At 60.6% G+C, this 21084-nt stretch overlaps 1 protein-coding gene across 14 annotated transcripts in view; it reads left to right on the forward strand.

Moving 5' to 3' along the window:
* Positions 1 to 20968, forward strand: part of Crtc1 (CREB regulated transcription coactivator 1) — a 47766-nt gene extending 26798 nt beyond the window's left edge. Inside the window, exons 2-16 of one of the 14 annotated variants that reach the window (XM_063228015.1) lie at positions 376 to 492; positions 1005 to 1052; positions 2256 to 2393; positions 2689 to 2750; positions 3964 to 4058; positions 4614 to 4699; positions 6102 to 6142; positions 6312 to 6532; positions 10168 to 10301; positions 12201 to 12344; positions 12453 to 12503; positions 14039 to 14257; positions 16349 to 16435; positions 16764 to 16944; positions 17395 to 20968. In XM_063228015.1, the coding sequence (XP_063084085.1) occupies positions 376 to 492; positions 1005 to 1052; positions 2256 to 2393; positions 2689 to 2750; positions 3964 to 4058; positions 4614 to 4699; positions 6102 to 6142; positions 6312 to 6532; positions 10168 to 10301; positions 12201 to 12344; positions 12453 to 12503; positions 14039 to 14257; positions 16349 to 16435; positions 16764 to 16944; positions 17395 to 17606 (1836 nt within the window). In that variant the 3' untranslated portion in view covers positions 17607 to 20968. Of the gene's footprint in view, positions 1 to 375; positions 493 to 1004; positions 1053 to 2255; positions 2394 to 2688; positions 2751 to 3963; positions 4059 to 4613; positions 4700 to 6101; positions 6143 to 6311; positions 6533 to 10167; positions 10302 to 12200; positions 12504 to 14038; positions 14258 to 16348; positions 16436 to 16763; positions 16945 to 17394 lie in introns of all 14 variants that reach the window. The other 13 variants (XM_063228016.1, XM_005001617.4, XM_063228011.1 and 10 more) reach the window with 13 other exon arrangements.
* The last annotated feature ends 116 nt before the right edge of the window (positions 20969 to 21084 follow it).

Below are 21084 nucleotides of genomic sequence, written 5' to 3' on the forward strand. Positions count from 1 at the left end.
AGGGAGCCAGGCAGGTAGGAGCTACAGGCCCAGCCCAAGCATCTGTGTTGCCTGGCTCAGAACGTGCAAAGGGGGCCCAGGGGCTCAGGTAGGGCTCTTGGCCCCGTGGGGGCTGCAGGGGTGCCCAGGTCTGCGCTCAGGTCTCTGTACCTGGCTCTGGCTAGCAGATGGATGCTTTCTTCTGGTTGCATCACACAGAGCCCTTGGCTGAGACTTGAGCCAGCCCCAGGGACCTCTCGGACTGCTCTGCAGGGGCTAGGCCTGGTGTCCTCCTGCTCAGTCCCCAGTGGCCCAGGCTGGGGTGTATAGCTCCTGAGGTGTCAGCCGCAGCCCCTCACACACACCCTGTCACCGCAGCCGCTGCTTCTCTTGCAGCTGCAGCTTCAGAAGTCCCAGTACCTGCAGCTGGGCCCGAGCCGTGGCCAGTACTATGGTGGGTCCCTGCCCAACGTGAACCAGATCGGAAGTGGCACTGCAGACCTGTCCTTCCAGGTGAGTGCCCTACCCCCTGAAACAGCACCTCACATCTGCAGTCCCCCAGGGTTCTGGGGAGGCCCCGCTGCCTGCCCCCTACCTAAACCCTCCAGACAGAGACCCAGCGGTGGCCCCTCCTGGTCCAAGCCAGCACAGAGCCTGCGTGGGCAGATCCTGATGGCCGCCTAGGACTTGGCTTGGAGACAGCCAAGTCATGTGGGCTAAGGGGACCACGCTGACCCTGGAGAGCTCAGTGTCCCTCCTGCCACCGAGTTACATCAGCCCCACCACCCTTTGTGGGAAGGGTGGGGTGTATCCTAGGGGTATAGACATCGAGGCTCTATGTCACTTTGACTCGCCCCAAGGGTCCTGTCTTCTCCAGCAGGCTGGCTCCCGATACCTCCCGCTCGAGTAGGTAGGGCTGCCCATGTGCTCCCAGGCCAGGGGATGCAAGTCCTACTGGGCATCTGCAGCCCGGACCCCCACTCTGCCGACCAGGCATCTCAAAGTCTTGGTTCTTGCATTTTCAGCCCAGCGGATTTCTGGGGGAGGCCCTGGCAGCGGCTCCTGTCTCTCTGGTAATTGAGACCCCAGGCTGAGGCCGTGGCATCCCTGGCGCCAGTCAAGACCCAACACGTGTGTGGGCACTGAGCGTCCCGAGTTTGCCTGTTGACCACCCTGTAGCTCCCAGGGGGTGTCGCACCCCCCACCTCAGGAAGGCTGCTGGCCACATTGGGTCCCCAGGCCCCGGGTCCAGCTGCGTGATGCTGCACTGTGTCTCCCAAGCCAGGGCATCCCGAGCGGGATCTGAGCATGTGCCCTGTGCTGCATGATCCCCATGAACACACAGTGCACACACGTGTGCACAGGGAAGGCTGCAGGCTAGGCGCATCCCTTTCTTTACCCTGGCTTCTGCCTTCAGGGTCCCCTGTGGGCCTTGGCACTGCCTGGAGCTGCGTGGGCTCTGCCCTGCCTGCTCACCACCCTCCGCGGCCCATAGCCTGCCTGCAGGGGGTGAAGGTGCAAGGAGACCCCCAGCCAATCCCCTGGGTCCAGACCGACCTGGGGTAAATGGGCACCGAAGTGAAGGAGGCCCCTCCCATCAGCCTCGCCCTGTGCCCAGCTGCCTGCAGGAGCCAGGCTGGGAACCAGATGGCCAGGCAGACGCCCTGCCATGCCCCAAGCTGGCTAAGGCAGCCGACTCGCCTGGTCCAACCGCAGGAGGGCAGCGCAGGGCCAGGGCGGGCGGAGCTCAGACTCCTTCGGCTTGGTGGTGGCAGGAAGGCCTGGCTGCAGTGTCTACCTTGGCTCCAGCAGGGTCTGGGTACATGGGAAGGGCAGCCCAGGCTGGCGCCCAAGCCCGGGTGCACGCAGGCAGCTGGCTGTGCCAGAAGCCTGGCCCTGTCTTGGCAGCCCCTTGGGGTGACGGGTATGGGGGAAGCCTGGGTGCACCTGGCGATGGGCTGCTCGGCCGCTGCACCCTGGCTCCCAGCCGGTGCTGGGCCCCGAGCTTGCCGCTCTGCCTGGCCGTGCATGCCAGCTGTCCTGCTCGCCTGTGTCCCCAGCCTGGGACACCATACCAGCTTGCGTGCCCCCAGTGCTCAGGGCTGGGAGCTGGGCCACAGGAGAAGGCCACATAGCCCCAGCGTGGCACCTGGGGTGTTGGAGCGGGGTCCCCAAGATCTGATCCCGGGTACTAGGGCAGCCCCAGGCCTCGATCTGTAACCACTGCATTGGTCTCTCTCCCTCCTTTCCTGTCCCCATCCCTCCCTCGTCACCAGACACCCTTCCAGTCCTCAGGCCTGGACACCAGCCGGACCACCCGCCACCATGGGCTAGTGGACAGAGTATACCGTGAACGTGGCCGCCTCGGGTCCCCACACCGCCGGCCCCTGTCAGTGGATAAGCATGGACGGCAGATATCCTTTCCCAGAGTGGGGCCTCTGGAGAGCCCAGCCTGGTGGCTCCTGCAGCCCTGAGTTGGAACCAGGCCAAGCTGGGGGCCTTCCTGGTGGCAGTGACACCTCTGATGTTGCAGGATTGAGGGACATGGTGGGCTTTGAGCCTCAATCCTGCCACATCCAGACACATGTGTATGAGGGGTCCACAGGCGCAGGGCGCCCTGGATCGACCAGAGCAGCTCCTGGGGCAGGGTCTGGGCCTGGCGGGCCTGAGTGGGTCTGGTGACAGCTGTGTCCCCTTAACTCCCCACAAGCTGACAGTTGTCCCTACGGCACCGTGTACCTCTCGCCACCTGCGGACAGCAGCTGGAGGAGGTCAGTGTCGTTGCCCCACACCCTGCTATGGTCCGGCTCGGGAATCCTGGAAGCCGCTGCTCATTATGACTAACACTCTTGGCTTGTTTCATGAAACCAAAATCGGACGTTCCATGCTTTGGTTTTATTTATTTCATTCCCTCCATTGCTAATTTCATTCATTTGGATTTTGTTTGTGTTTTTGAGATGGGCTCTCGAGGTCCAGGACTCAAGTGATTCTCCTGCTTCAGCCTTCTGAGTAGCTGGAACCTCGGGCCTGTGTCACCGTGCCCGGCTGCTCATTTTTCTCCAAAGCAGTGTTGTATCATGTTTTTTGTGTGGCTGAGTAGTCACTGAAAAATTATAAGTGTTTTACGTTTATGTTAGAAAAGTAGGAAACACACATCTATACCTATCAAAGGAAAAAACAGTGTTCATCATTGTTGTTGTGAAGAAAGATCTAGAAGGTTGAGTGTGGCTGGTGCACCCCTGCAACCCCAGCATGCTGATGGCTGAGGCAGGGGGATCACAAGTTCTAGCCCGGCCTAGGCCGCTCGGTGCCTCCTGCAGACCCTGTCTCACAATAGAAGGGGGGTGGGCTGCAGCACCCGAAGGCCCTGGGGTCACCCCCCCCCCAGGTGGAAGGAGGGAGACAGAAGGGGAAGGGGCTGAGAGGGGACCTCCGACCCTGGCTCGAGGACTCAGAGGGACAACAGCCCTGGGGGCCCTCATGACTTTTCTCCGGGAACCAGGATCCTTCCTGGTCACTCCATGCCCATCAGGGGCCCCCAGCCCTTTGTGTCCTCCTCAAGCTCCCAGCTGTGTGCCCCAACACAACCTTTTCCTGTCCTGGGAAGCTGTTTTGGGGGCAGCCTGGGTCACTCTGCTGCCCTCAGTTCCCTCCAGCAGGGCCCGGAGTGGAGTGGTCCCCACGACCTCCATGGCTGGCTGGTGGGAGTAGCTACACACCCCAGGCCCCATCTCTGTCCCTCAAGCCTCCTGCAGGGCCATGGGACCAGCACTTCCGCCTGGGGTTTCAGTGCAGCCCAACCTTTCCTCCCTGGGCGGCTGTGCACTATAAGGTGGCTCTGGCTGGGCGCAGAGGCCAGCCCGGCCCTACGGTGCCCTTTGGGCTGGAGTCAGGTCGGGGCCCTTGCCGAGGGACCCCGCCAACCGCCTGTCCTGGGGAGCCCCTGCTGCCCCAAGCTCATGTCAGGTCTGTCTCTCCCTGCAGGACCAACTCCGACTCCGCGCTGCACCAGAGCACAATGGCTCCGGCCCAGCCGGAGCCCTTTGCAGGCGGCTCTCAGGACACACATCAGAAGGGAGGTATGGGTGGCGCGCAGATCCACTGGGCTCCAGCAGGCCCAGCCTGTGGTGTGGGACAGGGAGGGCTGAGGGACACAGTCAGAAGTGAGGCCCTGTGAGTTTGGGTTTGGGGGGATTTCTTTGGTACTGGAAATTGAACCCAGGACCACGCTTGCCAGGCGGATGCTGTGCCCCTGAGCTACATCCCCAGCTCCCTGTATCAAAGTTTTAAAAAAGGAAAATTGAAAGTACAAGGCAGAGGTTGTAGCTCAATCAGCATGGTGGTCCTGGGTTCAGTTCAAGGACTTGAGCTCTAGAGAGCAGCCCAGGGACGGCTGTGCTGGGGACACAGGGCCCGGGGGCTCAAGTGGTGCCCACCTGGCTGCCCGCCTGCTAGTGGAGGTGGGAGGGGCAGAGCTCCTGTTCTCACTGTGGCAAGACGAGGTGTCTTCCCTCTCTGGTGCAGAGGTCCTGGCAGAGCCTGGCCATAGCCTCCAACAGGGTTTGCGCAGGCCCAGTGGCCTAGGACGCGTCCCACAGCTCCATGCTTGCTGACAGCCCCTGTCCCCACCCCAGTCTTACTGTTGACAGTTCCTGGGATGGATGAGGCCACGTCGGAGGTAGACAAGACCCTGTCCAAGCCGGCCTGGGACGCCAAGAAGGTAAAGCTGCCCAGTTCACCTGGTTCTTCCCAGGCTCGGCCCAGGGTGCCACAGCGCATCACTGAGGCAGTTCCCTCGTCCCCAAGAAGCCTCACTAAGATTGGTCCGTGCTGAGTCCTAGTGTTTTCAGCTCTGTGCCTTGGTAATACCAGGCCTGCCACCCTGGCAAGAGACACACCAAGTACCAACCCTCTGCCCTTAAGTCACAGTGACAAGGACAGGAGCAGAGGTCTTTATCCCATCAGGCACTTTGGTGCATTCCTATAATCCTGGCTGCTCAGGAGGCTGAAGCAGGAGGATCTCCAGTTTGAGCCCAACTGGGCAGCTAAGCAAGATTCTGTCTCAAAATGAAAAATCGAAATGGGCTGGGGCTATGGCTCCACACAAAGACCCTCGGTTCTATCCCTGGTTCTGCAAAATAAGAAATAAAGGAGCCATGAGGAAATGCAGCTGTGTACAGTACTGCCATCAGCCAGGGCGAGCAGGATCCAGCTGTTTGGAAAGGGCCGGTGCAGCCGGAGCAGCGTGCTCACCTAACACAGTGAGGGTGGGCTCTCCAGGGATCCCCAGAGCAAACCCCCCAAACCAAACCGGAAGCCAGGCTAACTGTCCGGTAGCAGGAAGGCAGGTCTTGGTCTGTGCGTGCCCCAGTGGTGCTCTGTGCTCACAGGGCACCCTGCCCACCCCTTCCCCAGCAGGTGGGAGTGGTTTCCCACTCCCAGGCCCCAGAACTTTGGGTGCATTTTTTTCACTCTGTTCTCAAGCCCCATCCTGTCTCCTGCATGGTTGACTGCATGCTCACTGAAGGCCAGCAGCAGGGCTGGGGGGCATCCCCTCCTGGAGCCAGTGTTTCCTGGGGGACTGGCATTCCCTTCCTCTGAGCCTGGGGGCTCCCCTTGCCTGGTCCCCACAGAGCCTAAGCATGGGGTCCAGGTGTCTGTCCACCAGCTTGGCCTTGCTTCACCTCTGGGAGCAGGAACTCAGGATGTAGGGTACAGCCTGCAGCACCCCAGGAAGCTGCCCAGAAGTGCATCCTACCCCCATGGCGATGCAGACTCTGCTGTGAAAAGTCCAAACACCTTGAATAGCAGGGGCTCCCAGCCACATGGTGCAGGGGCGGCCCCTGCTCTGTGTCCTGCCCGCTCAAGATGGAGCTGCTGGAGGCTTCCAGTGACCTGGGTTCCTGCCAGTCTCTGCCAGCAGCAGGAATGGTTTCCAGGCTTGGGCTCCCAGGACACTGGGTCCCCAGGGCCTGTGTATCCTCCCACACCTGCTCTGTCTACCCAGTGGCATCTGGGGCAGCTCTTCCACACCCTGGGAGTGCCACTGTCCATTTTGGGGAGAGACACCTGGGGCCCCTAGGCTGGGCCACCTGCTCAGCCTCTGCTGTCTTTTCCTTCAGACCGGGTCCAGGCCCAAGTCCTGCGAGGTCCCTGGCATCAAGTAAGTCCCCTCAGGGCCCCCAGCTTGCATACCTGCTGAATCCCTGCCCTCGGACACAGCCAAGCCCTGTTGGGGACCCTTCCTCTATCCCCTGGGGCCCCCTGCCCCTCCCGCGGTATCCCGCAGCCCCAGGCCCCAAGCTCATCCTGCCGGTCTGGCCTCTCCCCAGCATCTTCCCGTCCACCGACCAGGAGAGCACGACGGCCCTGATCCCCGCCACCCACAACACGGGGGGCTCCCTGCCCGACCTGACCAACATTCACTTCCCGTCCCCGCTGCCGACCCCGTTGGATCCCGAGGAGCCCCCGTTCCCCGCGCTCAGCGGCTCCAGCAGCACCGGCAACCTGGCAGGCAACCTGACCCACCTTGGCCTCGGCGGTGCCAGCCAGGGTGAGGCTGTTGGGCCTCGGCACCTGGCCTGTGGGGGCCTGGGTGGGCAGAAATGGGCAGCGCAGATAGGCGCTTGGGGCCCCCTGGGAAGCTGGGGAGCCCTGGAGGGCAGCAGGGACCAGGCAGGCTACCCTCCTCACTGCCCCCTCACAGGACAGGCCCACCTGGCTCATTGTACCGTGGCTGGCCTGGCAGACAGCCTAGCATCACCTGAGCTTCAAACTCATCACCCTTGGCCTGCCTGTGAGGTCATCCCATCCCTGGTCCCTTACTTATCCTCCTGAGAACTCTACTGGTGGCTCCACTGAGGGTGGCAGGGGTCCCCTTGTCTCCGCCCCACAAGACCCCAAGATGACCAGGGCCAGGGCCAGGGCCACCTGCTCTCTGATTCTGTCTCCTAGCCTCAAGCTGCATAGCTAGGGAAGGGACCTCAGGGCCTTTGCAGGAGTTGCCCAGCCCTACAGTTCTGCTAGCACTCGGCTATCACCTCTCACAACAGCCACTTCTCCATGTTCACTTGTCCTTTGCTCCTTATCCGTCCCCCAGGCTGGGCCTCAGTTTCCCCAGTCCTTGCTGTGTACCTACACCACAGTACGCTCCTTTGTGGGGTGTTTTGTATCACGGGAGTAGAGGACAGCAGTGGTCCAACCTACCCTGAGGGACAGAACCGGCCAGGACTGGAGGGACACAGTGTGCTTGTCCTGACCGAGCCACAGGGCTGCCCTCAGACCCAACCTGTGTTCAGCGGGACCTGTGCACAGGTTCCTCCCTGGGGAGGGGCTGGGAACTGCTATGGGTGCTTCCCAGGGACCTCAGGGTGGCTGGTGCTCGAGACCAGGGCCCCCAGGACAGGTACAGGCAGGGGGCGGAGGCTGAGGGGGAACCAGAGCGCTCAGCACAGCCGCACCCAGCCCTGCCCTGGGCTGGCAGCCAAGGGTGTGAGGCTGCAACTGGGGAGGGGTGCGGGGCCAGCCCAGGGCAGCAGTTGTGTCCTTTCACACTCTGGCCCCGTGCCTACCAGGGCTCCACTGCCAGGCAGAGGGCATGGAGGAGCAGATTCAGGGAAGCCCCAGGTACACCCCATCTGGCCAGGTCGGCATCTCCATCACACAGGGTGAGAACGAGACCCACGCAGCCACAAGTGCTCCCACATGGCTAGGCAGGAGTGCAGCTATTGGGGAGCATCTCCAGGGTGCCCTCCACCCGGCCCTTTGGCCTTGGGATCTGAATGCCCTCAGGGCAGCGTACTCCCTGGGTGTGGCCTATGTGCCTGCCCTTCCCCCAGTGGCCTTGCTTTCTAGGGGTCTTTTAAGTCAGGCCAAGCTCTGGCCCCTGGTGTACAAGGGGTCCTGCCCCCTCCGAGCCCCTCTGCCACCTTGTGGGGGCGGGTAGGCTGGAGACATGCACCCTGTTACCACCTCTGCGTTCACCCAGGCTGCGTCCCTGGTGGCTTGCCAGTGCAGAGGAGCAGGACAGGCCCCAGTGACGTGCCTGGCACAGCTCCAAGGCCAGCTGGCCCCACCAGTAGGCCTTGTGTGCCATGGGGTGAGCCCTGCCACCTGGGCTGCCTGCCCGCCCCTCTCATCAGCTGCCCACCCCAGACTTCCCTTCTAGCTGGCCGTACTCCTGCTTGAAAGGTGACCCAGGCTGCCAAAAGGGCTCTGCAGTAAGGTGCCCCATCTGCCCTGCCAGCCCAGCTGGCCTCTCCCCGGGTGGTGAAGCCAGGAGTTGGCCTGGAAGCCCACCGTGGATTCAGACGCCCTTGTAGTGAGGAGAGAGGCCGGGGCTGGTAGGCCCAGGGCCAAGTGCGCTGCTGCTGTGTTTTTTGTGGTCCATGAATGTGTCTGTATACATGCACGAGCATGTGTGTAAAACTTCAGGTTGACATTTAAAAATCCAGAAAGTGCGTGCAGAACTCTGGAGAATTAGAAGGGAGTCAGGCAGCATGGTATACATGGGGAGGCTGAGGCAGAAGTGAGAACTTGAGGCCAGGCTGGGCAGCTTCACCAGGCTGTGGCAGTAAAAAGAGAACTTCTGCCAGATGTGGTGGCACATGCCTATAATTCCAGCATTGGGCAGGCTGAGGCAGGAGGATCTCCACAAATTCGAGGCCAGTCTAGGCTCTAGAGGGAGACCCTGTCTCAAAATAACTGGAAAGGAGATGAACTTCTTCTAAAGCGTTGGGGATGTGGCTCTACACAGCAGTGTAGCATGTTTGAGGCCTTTGGTTCCATCCCCGGCACTTGGGAGGGAAAAGTAACTTTGGCAGGTCTGGAGCCTTGGGTTGGTGCCCCACACCCCACTATTGGCTACCAAGCTTGTTTGCCCCTATGGTCACTCCCACCCCCACGTGCTCTCAGCTTTTGCTTCTGCCCTGTGGAGGTCTAGCATCTGCCCTAGACCTGGCATGAGGTGTCCTGTGGCCAGCAGACAAGGTGCACAGAGCACCTGGTGTCTGGTGGTGACACAGCCCAGGTCCTCACCCCGGCTTCGAGCCATGCGGGGCCTCCGGGGCCGCCTCCCTCGATGTGGGCTCCGGCACAGGCCACCGGAGGAAGGGGAACTGCAGGCATGACCAGACTTGTTGGACTTTGCAGCTGCCCCCAGCGCTTGCCGGGTGTGTCCCATGAGCTCCTAGCCCCACCATGCCATCTGCTGGAGCAGAGCTGATCTGGTACCCACAGTGGGATGGGCCTGGATCTCCCAAGTGAGTCAGGCGGCTGCACCCACACTGGCCACGGGCCAAGCCCTTTCAGAGCCTGTTCATGACCCTGCAGGCTGCCCGGCAAGCCCGGTGGGGTGGCGTCATCATCATCGAAGCCGAGGTTCGGGGTTGGATGAGGGTCACACTGGGCCCCCGGGGCTCCCTTATCCTCATGGGGGCCTGCTGCCTGGCTGGCATGGCATCCCAGGGTGCCCTTGCAGGCCCTGACTGCTACCCTGTGCCTGATCTCACCAGCTTCACTCACCACCCTGGAACCAGGAATCAGATTGCTCAGGGTGAAGGAAGGGGCAGTGAGGGGCCCGGGCAGGAGCCAGCTTGTGGCAGGGAGGGAAGGTGGAGGGGGTCAGGACACTCGAGGTGTGCACGAGGGGGACTAGGCTGCGGGGCAGTGGGGGTTCAGAGGGGAGCAGGTAGGGCCAGTGTCCATGCGGAGAAGGTGCAGGGCTGCCAAGAGGCTGCTGCGTTTACATCGTTGCTGGGACTAAAGGCAACAGAAGCCCAGACGTGCTTGGCACTAAAGGCAACAGAAGCCCAGTCAAGCAACAAAGGGGTAACTTTCCAAACCCAGAAGTCCTGAAGCGGGGCCAGAGGGTGGGGGTCTCCGGTGCACCTGGCCTGTGCCATCTCCCATGCTCTGTACTCGCCCTTGCTGGGACTCCCGCCAGTGAACTGCAGTGGGCTCTCATTGACCCAGCTTGGTCACATGCCCTCGGGAGGGCTGGCTGCATGTCCTGAAGTGAGAAGTGCTCATTGGCTGGGCTGGTGGATGCGCCCCTCTTGGGGGACCCTGGAGTGTGTGGAGAGGATAGGGCTGGCAGGGTTGGGGCAGCAAAGGCCAGGTTGTCCCTGTGTTGTGACCCGTCTGTCACAGTGCCTCGCCTCAGCCTCTGCTTCCTGTCTTCCTTCCTAGGCATGAGCACACCGGGCTCTTCGCCACAGCACCAGCCAGCGGGCATCAGCCCCCTGGCCCTGGGCACAGAGGCGAGGCGGCAGCAGTCCCAGCAGGTGTCTCCCACCTTGTCGCCACTGTCACCCATCACACAGGTTCGAGGGTGAGGGAGCGGAAGGCGGGTGGTGGGGTGCTGAGAGCATCCCTGGCGTGGCTACTTTTTTTTTTTTTTTTTCCTTTTTGAGACAATGTCTTGCTATGCTGGCCTCAAACTCACAGTGATCCTTCTGCCTCAGCCTGTCGAGTGCAGGGATTACAAGCATGCACTACTACGCCCGACTTGATGTGTCTACATTTTAGCTCAGATTTTCAGTCCCATAGAAAACGTCGGACTCAAAGGCATGGGGGGCAGGGTATGTGCCATGCAGGTCCCATGGCTGTTAACGAAGGCCCTGTGTGACCAAGTGTTTTTCATTAAGCTATGTTTGCTTTTGGTCTGATTGTTGAAAGTTCTCATAATAAAGTTACAGTTGGGTTTTTATTTTTATTTTTTGGTTTTTTGAGATAGTTCTGTGTAGTATAGGATAGCCTCAAACTCGTGGTAGTCTTCCTGCTTCAGCCTCCTGAGTGCTAGGTTTGTGGTTTTTATATTTTTAACTTTTTCTTTTTATAGTTTGTGTGCATTTGCCCCTTTGACTTTGGCTTCCAGCCTGCTGATGTAGGATGGCTCACCACAGTTCATGTTTCTTTCTTCATCTTGTTACCCTGCAAAGATAGTAGTAAAGCCCCCACTTTCACGTCTGATTTTAGCGGTTTGAGTTCCCTCATTTGAGTCAGGTCACCCACCTTGCAGAGTAAGTTTGGAATTGGTTTATTTCCTGTTGTTTGGAAAAGTATAAGAAGCATTTCAGTTTCTCTTCGAAATTCCAGGTAAAATTTACCAGTGAAACCACCCAATCTTTGTTGGGAGGTTTGTTTTGTTTTTGTTTTGTCTTTTAGAGGCAGACATGGCTCAGGCTGGCCTTGAACTTATGGCAATCCTCCTGCCTCAGCCTCCCAATGCTGGGATCACATGCATTCACCCAGCCGTTTCAGAAGGTTTTCAGTGACTGATGTAGTCTCCTTCTAAGGCCATTGCCATTTCCTAGTTCTTCTCCATGGAGTTTGGTAGTTTGGGTGTTTCACACAGCTTGTCCCTCCCTGCTCTTCTCCCTCTTGTTCCTCCTCTGTCTCTCTGTCTCTGCCTATCTTTTTTCCAGTCCGGGATGGAACCCAAGTCCTCACACATGCTAAACAAGGGCTGTGCTGTGGAGCCACAGCCCAGCCCCTATTTAGGGGACTTGCGTTGTTTTACTTTTAACCTACTAACTGCAGAGGGGTGGTCCACCTGCTACAGAGGCAGCAGGAAGGCCTGCGCCCTTCTGATGCCTGGCCTGCTTCCTGCCCCAGCCTCATGCTCATCTCTGTAACTTCCAAGGAGTCCACAGTGTGGCTGTGCCCTGGCCATGCCTTCTGTCCCTTTCCTTTTTGGAAGTTTCACTTAAAAAAAAATTATTTCAACCGAGGGCCTCGCACATGCACTGTGTCTGTCCTTGAATTTTTCATCCTCCTACCTCAGCCTCCAGAGTGCTGGGGTGAAAGGAGTGAGGCCCCATTGCTGGCTGGAAAGTCTTTCTAATCCCAAATGCCCCTCTGCTCCTGGGGGGCCAGGCATCCTGCACACCAGCCTCACTCAGAGGGAGGGATCCCTGACCCACCCCGACCCCCACCCCCATCAGCCTCCATGCGGGCCGGCCCTGCCTTCCTGCGCAGACTCCAGAAGCCACTGGCTTCCTTCTGCCTCTCAACCCCTGTCTGCCTCTGGCAGGGTCCACGCTAGCCTCCCTGAGGTGGCCTCTTCCCAGTGAGCCCCTGAGCATGGTGTCCCTGCACCCGAGCTGCCTGTGTGCCCGAGGGAAGAGCGCTGTGGGTGCCCTGTGGGCTGGCTTGTCTGCCTGTCCCTGCCCTGCACCCCCACGGCCAGCACATGCCACCTGACACCTTCTCCCCCGTAGGCGGTGGCCATGGACGCCCTGTCCCTGGAGCAGCAGCTGCCCTACGCCTTCTTCACACAGGCCGGCTCTCAGCAGCCACCACCAGCACAGCCCCAGCCCCCACCGCCGCCGCCGCCCGCCTCTCAACAGCAGCCACCCCCGCAGGTGCCCATCAACCTCCCCACTGGTGGCCCTCTGATGCCCAGTGCCAGCCTGACTCGGGGGCCGCAGCTGCCCCCACTTGCGGTCACAGTACCGTCCTCTCTCCCCCAGTCCCCCTCAGACAGCACAGGCCCGCCAGCGATGGGGATCGACATCTCTTCGGTAAGCCTGGGACTTCCCAGGGCACCTGGCTGAGGGCCACAGGAGGAAACAGCAGGGGAAGGGGGTTCAGAATGGAAGCACGTGCTGTTCCAGGCCCTCCTCAGTCCGAGGTTGTTGCCAGTTTGTAGATGGGGAAACTGAGGCACTGGCAGGGTCGCTGGCCCAAATCCCTCCCCTCCCCAGTAGTCCTGGGTGCTGGGCTGCCCTCCTCTCTTTCTTGTCCCCTGCTGCTCCTGGGTCAAGACTGAGGAAGAGAGTTTTGGAAGTTGAGGGACAGAGCAGAAAGAGGAGGTGAAGGAAGGGCAAGGCCTGTGAGGCTGTGTCTCTCTTGGCAGGGCCTTAGCCCAGCAGGGGCTTCGGTGGCTTTAGGAGGCCCTAGGAGGTTGCTGATTGTGGGAGGGATCCTGTACCTCCTGCTAGAGCACAGAGCCTCTCCCTGGTGCCTGCTGCAGGGGCTGTGACCACCCCCAGGGGGCCCAGCCTAGTGTAGGTGACCCTGCAGACATGGTGTCCACCCTGGGCCCCACCACTGTCCTCGCCCTTCAGGGAATTGGGATTCTCTCTTGGGTGACTGCAGCTTCCCAGGGGACAAGCTGGTACAGCCTGTTTTTCTACAGGCCCCCTTCAGCCCAGTAAAAATTCTATGGTTGGTGCTGAGGAGACACAAGCCAATTATCTCCAAGAGAATGCTGGCCCCTCTACCACCCACAGCCTGCCCCCTTGTATCCCCCAGCCTGCTAAGGGCCCCAAGGACAGGGAGACCCTTTACAGGATAACAGGCAGCAGGCTCTGCTGGTGGCCCCAGAGGCTCAGCGCAAGGCCCGGCCAGACCCAGCAAGGGCATCCAGGTCCTAGCCTGGCCTTACTGTCTCCCAGGGTTGAGCCTGGGTGCCCCTTCCATGCCTCAGCTGGCCTGTGATGCCTGCTGTGGTGACTGTCCCTGGTGACCACCCTGCAAGGAGGGCCAGCCTTGCGCACTGCAGTTCTGGGGCTCAGAGGGCTGAGGTCTGCCAGGCACCAAGCAAAGGGGAGTTAGGAGGGGACTGTGGCTACCTGTGTGTGTGTGTGTGTGTGTGTGTGTGTGTGTGTGTGTGTGTGTATGTGTGTGTGTGTGTGTGTGTGCAGGTGGGAATACATGTGCTGCGCATAAGTAGGAGTGTGTCTGCATGTGCACATGTCCGTGCATGTGAGGACATAAGTGGGTATGTGCACATATGAAGCTGTGTGGGTGCATACTTGTGTAGGTGAGCATACATGAGTGTATATGGGTGTGCCATGTGTGTGTGTGTGCATGGGTTTGCATGCATGTATATATGTGTGTGTGCACCTGTGGTTTTGTGGGTGTGTGTACATGTGTTTTGTGTCTGGATGGCACATGTCAGTAGTTGAGTGTTGTTGGGTCCTGAGGTCTTCTGAGTCAGGTTGCCCCCCACTCCTGAGAGCTCCGTGGGATCCTCTTAGCCCTTTGTGGAGCTCAGGTGGCTCAGGGGCATCTGGGTTCTTTGGCCATCTGTGAGCTGGCTCTGGTATCCCAGATAGGGATGCCTGCTGGGCCCATTGGATTACAGGCCACCCCAAGATGCCAGTGTGGAGGGAGCAGCAGCGGGAGATGCAGGGGGCCACCCTGCCTGACCTGCCTGTCCTCACAGGCCCCAGCTCTGCAGCAGTACCGCACTAGTGCTGGCTCCCCAGCCAACCAGTCTCCCACCTCACCAGTCTCCAATCAAGGCTTCTCACCTGGGAGCTCCCCACAAGTAAGGGCCCTGTTCCCTGTGTCTGTGTCCTCCGCCTGCCCCACCCACTGTGCTCCACCCAGTGCAAGCCATGCCCACTGCGCACTGCCCCCAGAGCCCAGGCCTCCTTGCAGTCTTCCTCATGCCATCACCCATCCTCCACTGGGCTAGGCCATTCAGGCTCAAGTAGAAGATGGTGTACCTCTGGGTACACAGACCCCTTTATGGTACCAGGAATTGAACTCAGGATCTTCCACTTGCCAGGCAGGTAGTCGCTGTGCCCAGGGTTGTATCCCTGGCCCCCACACAGACCTCTCTTTTGGGAGCTGCTATCTTCCTGTCGTGCCTTTGTGGTCTCTGGGGAGCACTGCCGTCCAGGGCTGGCAGGGGCTTCTCTCTCAGATCAGTGAGGTGGGAGGTGGGTGTAGGCAACCACCCATGGTGTCCTGCCCAACAGCTAGGCCTCGGGGATGACCCCCCCCCAGCCCCCAGGACTCGCCCAATGTCAGCACCCACTCCCAAAGGAGAGCTGGTGGCCTCTGGCTTGGAGTCACCACTGCGCTGCTAGTCAGCTGGCAGTGGGCAGACCAGCCCTGGCCACCCTTCTCCTCCCCTAGGGCTGTGTCCCTTCCTCTGGGGACCATACCCCAGGAAGCCTCTGGGGCAGCTCTGCTCCTGTGGCCCTGCCCCACAGAAAAGGGCACTGCGGCAGTGGGCTCAGCCAGAGCCCTAAAGTGTCTGTCAGGGTCTCCAGGGTCCTGGGAGCACATGCCTGTCCACCTGCAGCCCTGGGATGGGAAGGTGAGGGAGATCGGCTGGGGTCACCAGGGTCTGCCCACCCTGCCGCTCAAGTGTGGAGCGTGCACCTGCAGCCTCTGTGGGAACACTGCTAGGGGAAGGTAAGAGGAGGTGCCAGCCAGTGGGCCAGGCAGAACAGGCCTGGCAGGGGGTAGGAGTCCTCTCCCAAGAATGATCTGTTGTCCAGGCTGGTTTCCTGGTGAGCAGAAGGTATGTCCCTGTCTCGGCAACCCCCATCCATGTCTGCTGTCCATTTCGAGGGCCAGTGGGAGAGAAGGGGAGAGACCTGACCTCGCTTCTGCCCAGCCAAGTCTTCTGGGATGCATTCACGTCTGCTGAGCAGGGCCCAGCCCCAACCTTTGCTGCATTTCCCTGTGGGACCTGAAGTGGGCTTGGGCTGGGGAGCTGCTTGTTTTGATTTTGCCGTGCTGGGGGAACCCAGGCCCTGCGCATACCAGGCGTGCACTCTGCCACTGAGCTGTGCCCCACTCTGGGGCTGCAGGGTTTTAGGGAAAAGAGGTTTTTCTGCCTCTTGGCCATCCTCTTCTTAGCCTCTCCTTCACCTGATCTGATCATCTGCCCTCCCACAGCCTCTGCCACCCCAAATGCGGCCAGTGGGTCTGTGGTCCTCCTGTCAGGGAATAGGCCCCAGTTTCCTAGCCCTGGGCAGCCAGGGCACAGGGTGCCTTTCTAGAACAAAGCCCAAGCCAGGTGCTCAAGCAGAGGTGCCAGGCCTGTCTCATACCCAGGAGCAGTAGGGCCGGCCAAAGTCTTGCCGCTCCCCTGGGGCCTTCCGGTCCCTGCCCAGGCTGGTCTGTCTCCTCTGTGCTCTTCCTCCTCCGAGGCCCAGCTCCCTACCCCAGCCAGGCGCCACCCCCAGAAGGGCTCTAAGAGTCCACATGGGGTCCCCTTTGTCCGGCAGCCCAGCCCTCCCTGCCCTGTCCCGTGGCCACCCAGCTGGTGGACAACTCTCTGCCTTGTCCTGCCCCATGTGTGTGGCTTGTGTCTTGTCCTTCCTGTCCCTGGGGGCCAGTCTAGAGCCACCCAGCGCATGCTCCATCCCTGCTCCACAGGGTCTCCTGCAGGGCTGACGCCTGTGCCTGGGTCCCCACCTTCCCTGTGGCAGTCTTGGACTCTCCCACACTTGGGCTGAGGGGAGGAGGTAGGGATGGCACCACAGCGAGTGTCGAGGTACAGAAGCCCCCAGGAACTGCCAGTGGGAAGCAGCAGTAACCTGGGACCAGGGCAGACCTCAGTGCCCCAAGATGGACATGGGTGGGCCTGGGGACCCCAGTGGCTCTCTTCCATCCGCAGCACTCCTCCACGCTGGGCAGTGTGTTTGGGGACGCATACTGTGAGCAGCAGATGTCGGCCAGGCAGGCTAATGCTTTGTCCCACCAGGTGAGCGACACCCACTGGGACCCAGGCCTCTTACACCCAAGTCACCCTGGCTGGCACTCTGCCTGCCCCCTTGGTTTCCATCTTGACCTCGGGCAGCAGAGGCCAGGGCACAGCAGGGGTGCCCGGCAGAATGGAGCCCAGGGCAGGCATGGCCATGAGCAGGGGCTGTGGGGCAGTGCTGGTCTTGTATGGCGGCCAGGACAGGGCCTCAGGGTGTGGGGTGTGCTCCTCCGAGTCATCCATCACCCGCAGGGGTGTGGGGGTCTCAGCCAAGGTGGCAGCGAATGCCTGGGGACAGTGCTGACCACCTGGTGTGCTCTGTCCCCAGCTGGAGCAGTTCAACATGGTGGAGGGTGCCATCAGCCCCGGTGGCCTGTACAGCCCGGGCACCACGCTCAGCTACTCGCAGGTGGCCATGATGGGGTTGGCAGGCAGCCCTGGGAGCCTGCAGGATGCGCAGCAGCTGGGCTACACCAGCCACAGTGCCATCCCCAACATCATCCTCACAGGTGAGACCCCAAGCTGGCCAGCAGCGGCCCCTCCGCTCCCCTTATGAGCCAGGGCTGTCTGGAGGTCAAGGTTGTCTCAGTCTTGCAGGGCCCCGGGGGTGTCTCCAGGGAAAAGGGGCACCCTCAGAGACTCCATGGCCCAGCTGGCCTGGGAAACCCAGTGCCGTACCCACTCTCAGCCCTGCCTGTGTCTGGGGACAGAGCAGAGGGAGCCCCGCTGCTGCCACTGGGTCGCACTGACATATTTGGTGTTGCAGCCTCAGCTCTGGGGCTCAGCCCCTCTTGCCACTGATGGCTGCTGTGATCACTTGAGGCATCTTGGCTTCTGCCGGCCCCCAAGGGTAACAGCCTGGCGTGGCCATGCCTCTTGGAGCAGAGGCACCCAAGGGAGCACACATAGGCTGCATTAAGCCCAGGCTGAGCCGTGATGTCCTTTGTCCCTCCACCCAGTGACAGGAGAGTCACCCCCAAGTCTCTCCAAAGAACTGACCAGCACTCTGGCTGGGGTCAGTGACGTCGGCTTTGACCCAGACAGCCAGTTCCCACTGGATGAACTCAAGATCGACCCCCTGACCCTGGACGGACTACACATGCTCAATGACCCTGACATGGTCCTGGCTGACCCGGCCACTGAGGACACCTTCCGGATGGATCGGCTGTGAGCACCCATCACGGCAGCCTACCACCACCTCTGCCACTACTGGCACCTCTGGAGCCGGGGACGGCCGCCTCTGCCCCTCGTCCATGGCCAAGCTTGTCATTCTGAGCTTGTGATGCCGCCACTGAGCGCCCCCGCCAGCCCACCTCCTGTCAGTCACCCACCTCCTGCTGCTGCCCAGTGCCCGTGCCAGGCTGGGACAGTCCCCTTACTCAAACGCCAGGTGTCCCTTCTGAGATGCCTACCAACCACATCGCTCCAGCGTGGGGGCCAGGCGGGCTGGGCTGGAGTGTCCGCGGGGGTGGGGGGTGTGCGCTTTCCGACTGTTGTTCAGCTCTCACTGCCTTTCTTGGTCCCCGGACCCCAAGCCCGCAGTGTCTCCCCCAGCCCTGGCTGGGCGTGGAGCGTGGGTGAAATAAACACTATCTTGATGGCCGAGTCCTGTGGCAGAGCGTGCAGTGTAGATGGGTCATGCTCAGCAGCGATGTCCCCACCCCGACACCACCCCGTCCTCCAGCCGGATGCCAGCCAGGCCTGCAAGGCAAGGCTCGTCTTCAGGCCCTGATGCTGTGCCAGTCCCGTCCCCTCCCAAGCACAGTTTATTTATGGGGTGAGGGCGGGCAACCTGCATCCTGGGCTTTTCTCCTTTTTCTTCCTCTTTGGTTTGTATTTACCTTTTGGTTGTAGATGTCGCTGAGCCCTTGTGCCCGCCTGCCTGTGCGCATGTGTTGTGCTCCTGAGGTCTGCGCTGCCTATCTCTGATGCTAACTGGAAATTTGGATGCAGCCACCCCATCACCCAGCCCCAGCCTCATCCCTGGCCTCTTTTAGTTTTTGCTCCCAAGTTCCTTAAACATGAATGAGCCACTTTCTTCTGGGACAGGTGGGGACTTTGTAGAAACTTGGTGACCCAAGTCCAGGGCCACATGGCAAACTGGGGGACAGCCTCGGCTTTATTGAGTGCCCTGCCCCACCACCATCCCCTGGTGCCTGCCAGACCCCGGATCGGGCAGCTCGAAGCCCCTGACCACCAGCAGCACCCAGGGCCTCTGCACCGGGTGTCGGGGCTGGCAGGTAGCATGAACCCCCAAGCCGGGCAGGCTGACACTTCCTGGCACCTAGCCCTGCCCCTCCCATCAGGCAGCTGTCCCCTGGTCACCCACTTTGGCCTCTGCACCAGAAAGGGGTAGAGGTAGATGTTGAAAGTGGCCTGTGTTTTAGGGACAGGTCTTGCAGCGGACCGTCTCCGTGGAGGCGAGAGTGGTAACAGGGTGGCGGGGCTGCCACGATTTCCGTTGCCCACGGCCACAGAATGTGGAGCTCTGGTTTCCACCTGGTGCCTGCCGGGTGGCCCTGCTTGGTGTGTTTCCCTCTGGTGGCAACGCTGCACTTCCGCAGGCCTATGAGGACCCCCACGCTGGTCCCAGCCGCCATGAGCTCTGTCTGGGGCCCCTGGCAGGAGAAGGCCACTCTGCCTCAGCCCCCACCGTCGCGTTGAGCCTTGCCAACGTCTCTGACTGCAGGGTAAGCTGGGAGCAGAGTGGGGACTATGTTTTTTTCTTTTTTAAGAAAAACTACCTGTACATAGTGTTTGCTCAGCATTAGACCTGTAGAACTCTTAAAAATGGCCTTAATGAAATCACGCGCAACCCGTCTGTATGCAGTCTTCAGACAAAGCATGGGTGGGGGTCCCCTGGGGAACAGCCCCCAGCCTCTGTTTGTCCGGGATCTTGGTGCGGATAGGTTGGCCAGAGGGGATGTCACCCCCGAAGCATCCCCACTCTGGAGGGGCTCCCAGCCTCCTGGCCTGCAATATTTTCTTTCTTTTCTGAGTTCTCAGTGTCATTTCTCTATGCTTATTTACTCCTGAATTGTCAAGACTTTGGGAAATGAGGCAGCCTAAGGCAAGGGGCCCTTTGTGACATAAACAGATTGTGATGTCCCCGGGTTCCAGCTGGGAGTGTGGGCCTCTCGATGCCATGTCGTCCTGTACATAGACCTGGCCTCGAGTACTCAGAACAGGTCGGCCCCACCCCTCCGCGTGCCCTGGCTACCACCCCGGGACAGAAGCAAAGGGGCTCCTCCCCAGAATGCTGGGCCCCTGCCTGCCTCAGTTTACCTTCTGTCCTTGACTTTCCAAGGGTGGGAATTCCAAGGCTGGAAGTGGGGAGCCCCCTCTACATGCTCCCACAAGCACCGCTTCAAAGGTTGCTTACTCTGGTGCCGTCTCCGGGTTCGGGGTGATGTGGGAGCAGGGTCTGACTGAGATATGTGGCCCTCGAGGGCCTTGGCCAGGAGGATCTCCTTGTGTCACCAGGAGAGGCAGCTCACTGGTTCCTACTGGGGCCAGGGTATGAGGGTGCAGGGTCAGAAGTCCTCAGGGGCAGCCCCTGTGTCACTGTCTGTCTTTAGGGGGGACCTGGGGCCCTTCAGTCCCCCTGACCTCTGGCTTCTTCTACACCAAGCACCCTTGAAGTTGCGCCCTGGATGCAGGTTGGGTGTGGGAGGCCCTGGGCTCTCCCTAGTCCCTCGAAGCTGCCAGCCAGGGGTTGCAGGGCCCCGACACTCCGTGGCACCCAGGTCCCCATTGAGTATGGGGACTTCAGGTGTGGGAACTGTGGAAGGACATCTGGGTCCTTCAGCCCTGGCCCTCTGCTGTCTGCAGGGGTCACCTGGAGTGTGACTCGGCCCTGCCCATCTTCAAAGCCTGAGCCAGCCACGTCCTCAGCCTCCCTGCGGCCTGCGGGGTTCCCTCTGAGACTGTAGTGTCACACTGTCACAGACACCATCCTCCCTGGAGGGCTAAGAAATGGTGACCAGTACCTCATGCCTGAGTGCTGGGGTACTCCCAAGGGCAGTGGGGCCAGGAGTGAGCCCCCAGGACCTGAGTCTCGGTTTCCCTTATCTTTGTCATAGGCCTGAGGGTCTCAGGGCCCTGGGTACCTCCTGGGCAGAGTGGGGGCAGGGCAAGCCTTGGGGTGCTGGCTCCGGAATGCGTCTCCCTCCCCCACCTTACTTCCAGCCTCTGTCCCCTTCCCGGGCCTGGGATGCGTGGCACAGGCGAGGGTCAGGTCGTCCCTGCCTAGTGGGGCTCAAGGCTGAGGGGCTATCAGCAGGGGCACAGGAGGAAGCTGCCAACGGCTGCTGCCACTGATATATGCAAACTGCCCATTGCCGGGCACTGCCCTACGCAGCTGGCTGTGCCGTCAGCATGCATGTACCACCGCGGTGTCGCGGGCTCAGGCGGGCGGGGCGGGCGGCTCAGGGCACACTCAGCCGCCCCTGCCGGCCTCTGGCGTGGACGCTTTTGTCTTTGTACCTTTGCATCCTTTGTAATGAAATGTAATAAAAATCCAATGTTTTCGTCTCTGCCTCTTCCCTCCCTTCCTCGAGTCCCAGCCATGGGCATGTGAGGCTGTTCCCACAGGCAAGACCCTCCTGGCAGGCCCCAGGGATCCTTACACTCTAGGTGGTGACAGAATC

The sequence above is a fragment of the Cavia porcellus genome, unplaced genomic scaffold, assembly GCF_034190915.1.
Source record: "Cavia porcellus strain 051 isolate PalLab524CR breed Dunkin Hartley unplaced genomic scaffold, mCavPor4.1 scaffold_17, whole genome shotgun sequence".
NCBI classification, from domain to species: domain Eukaryota; kingdom Metazoa; phylum Chordata; class Mammalia; order Rodentia; family Caviidae; genus Cavia; species Cavia porcellus.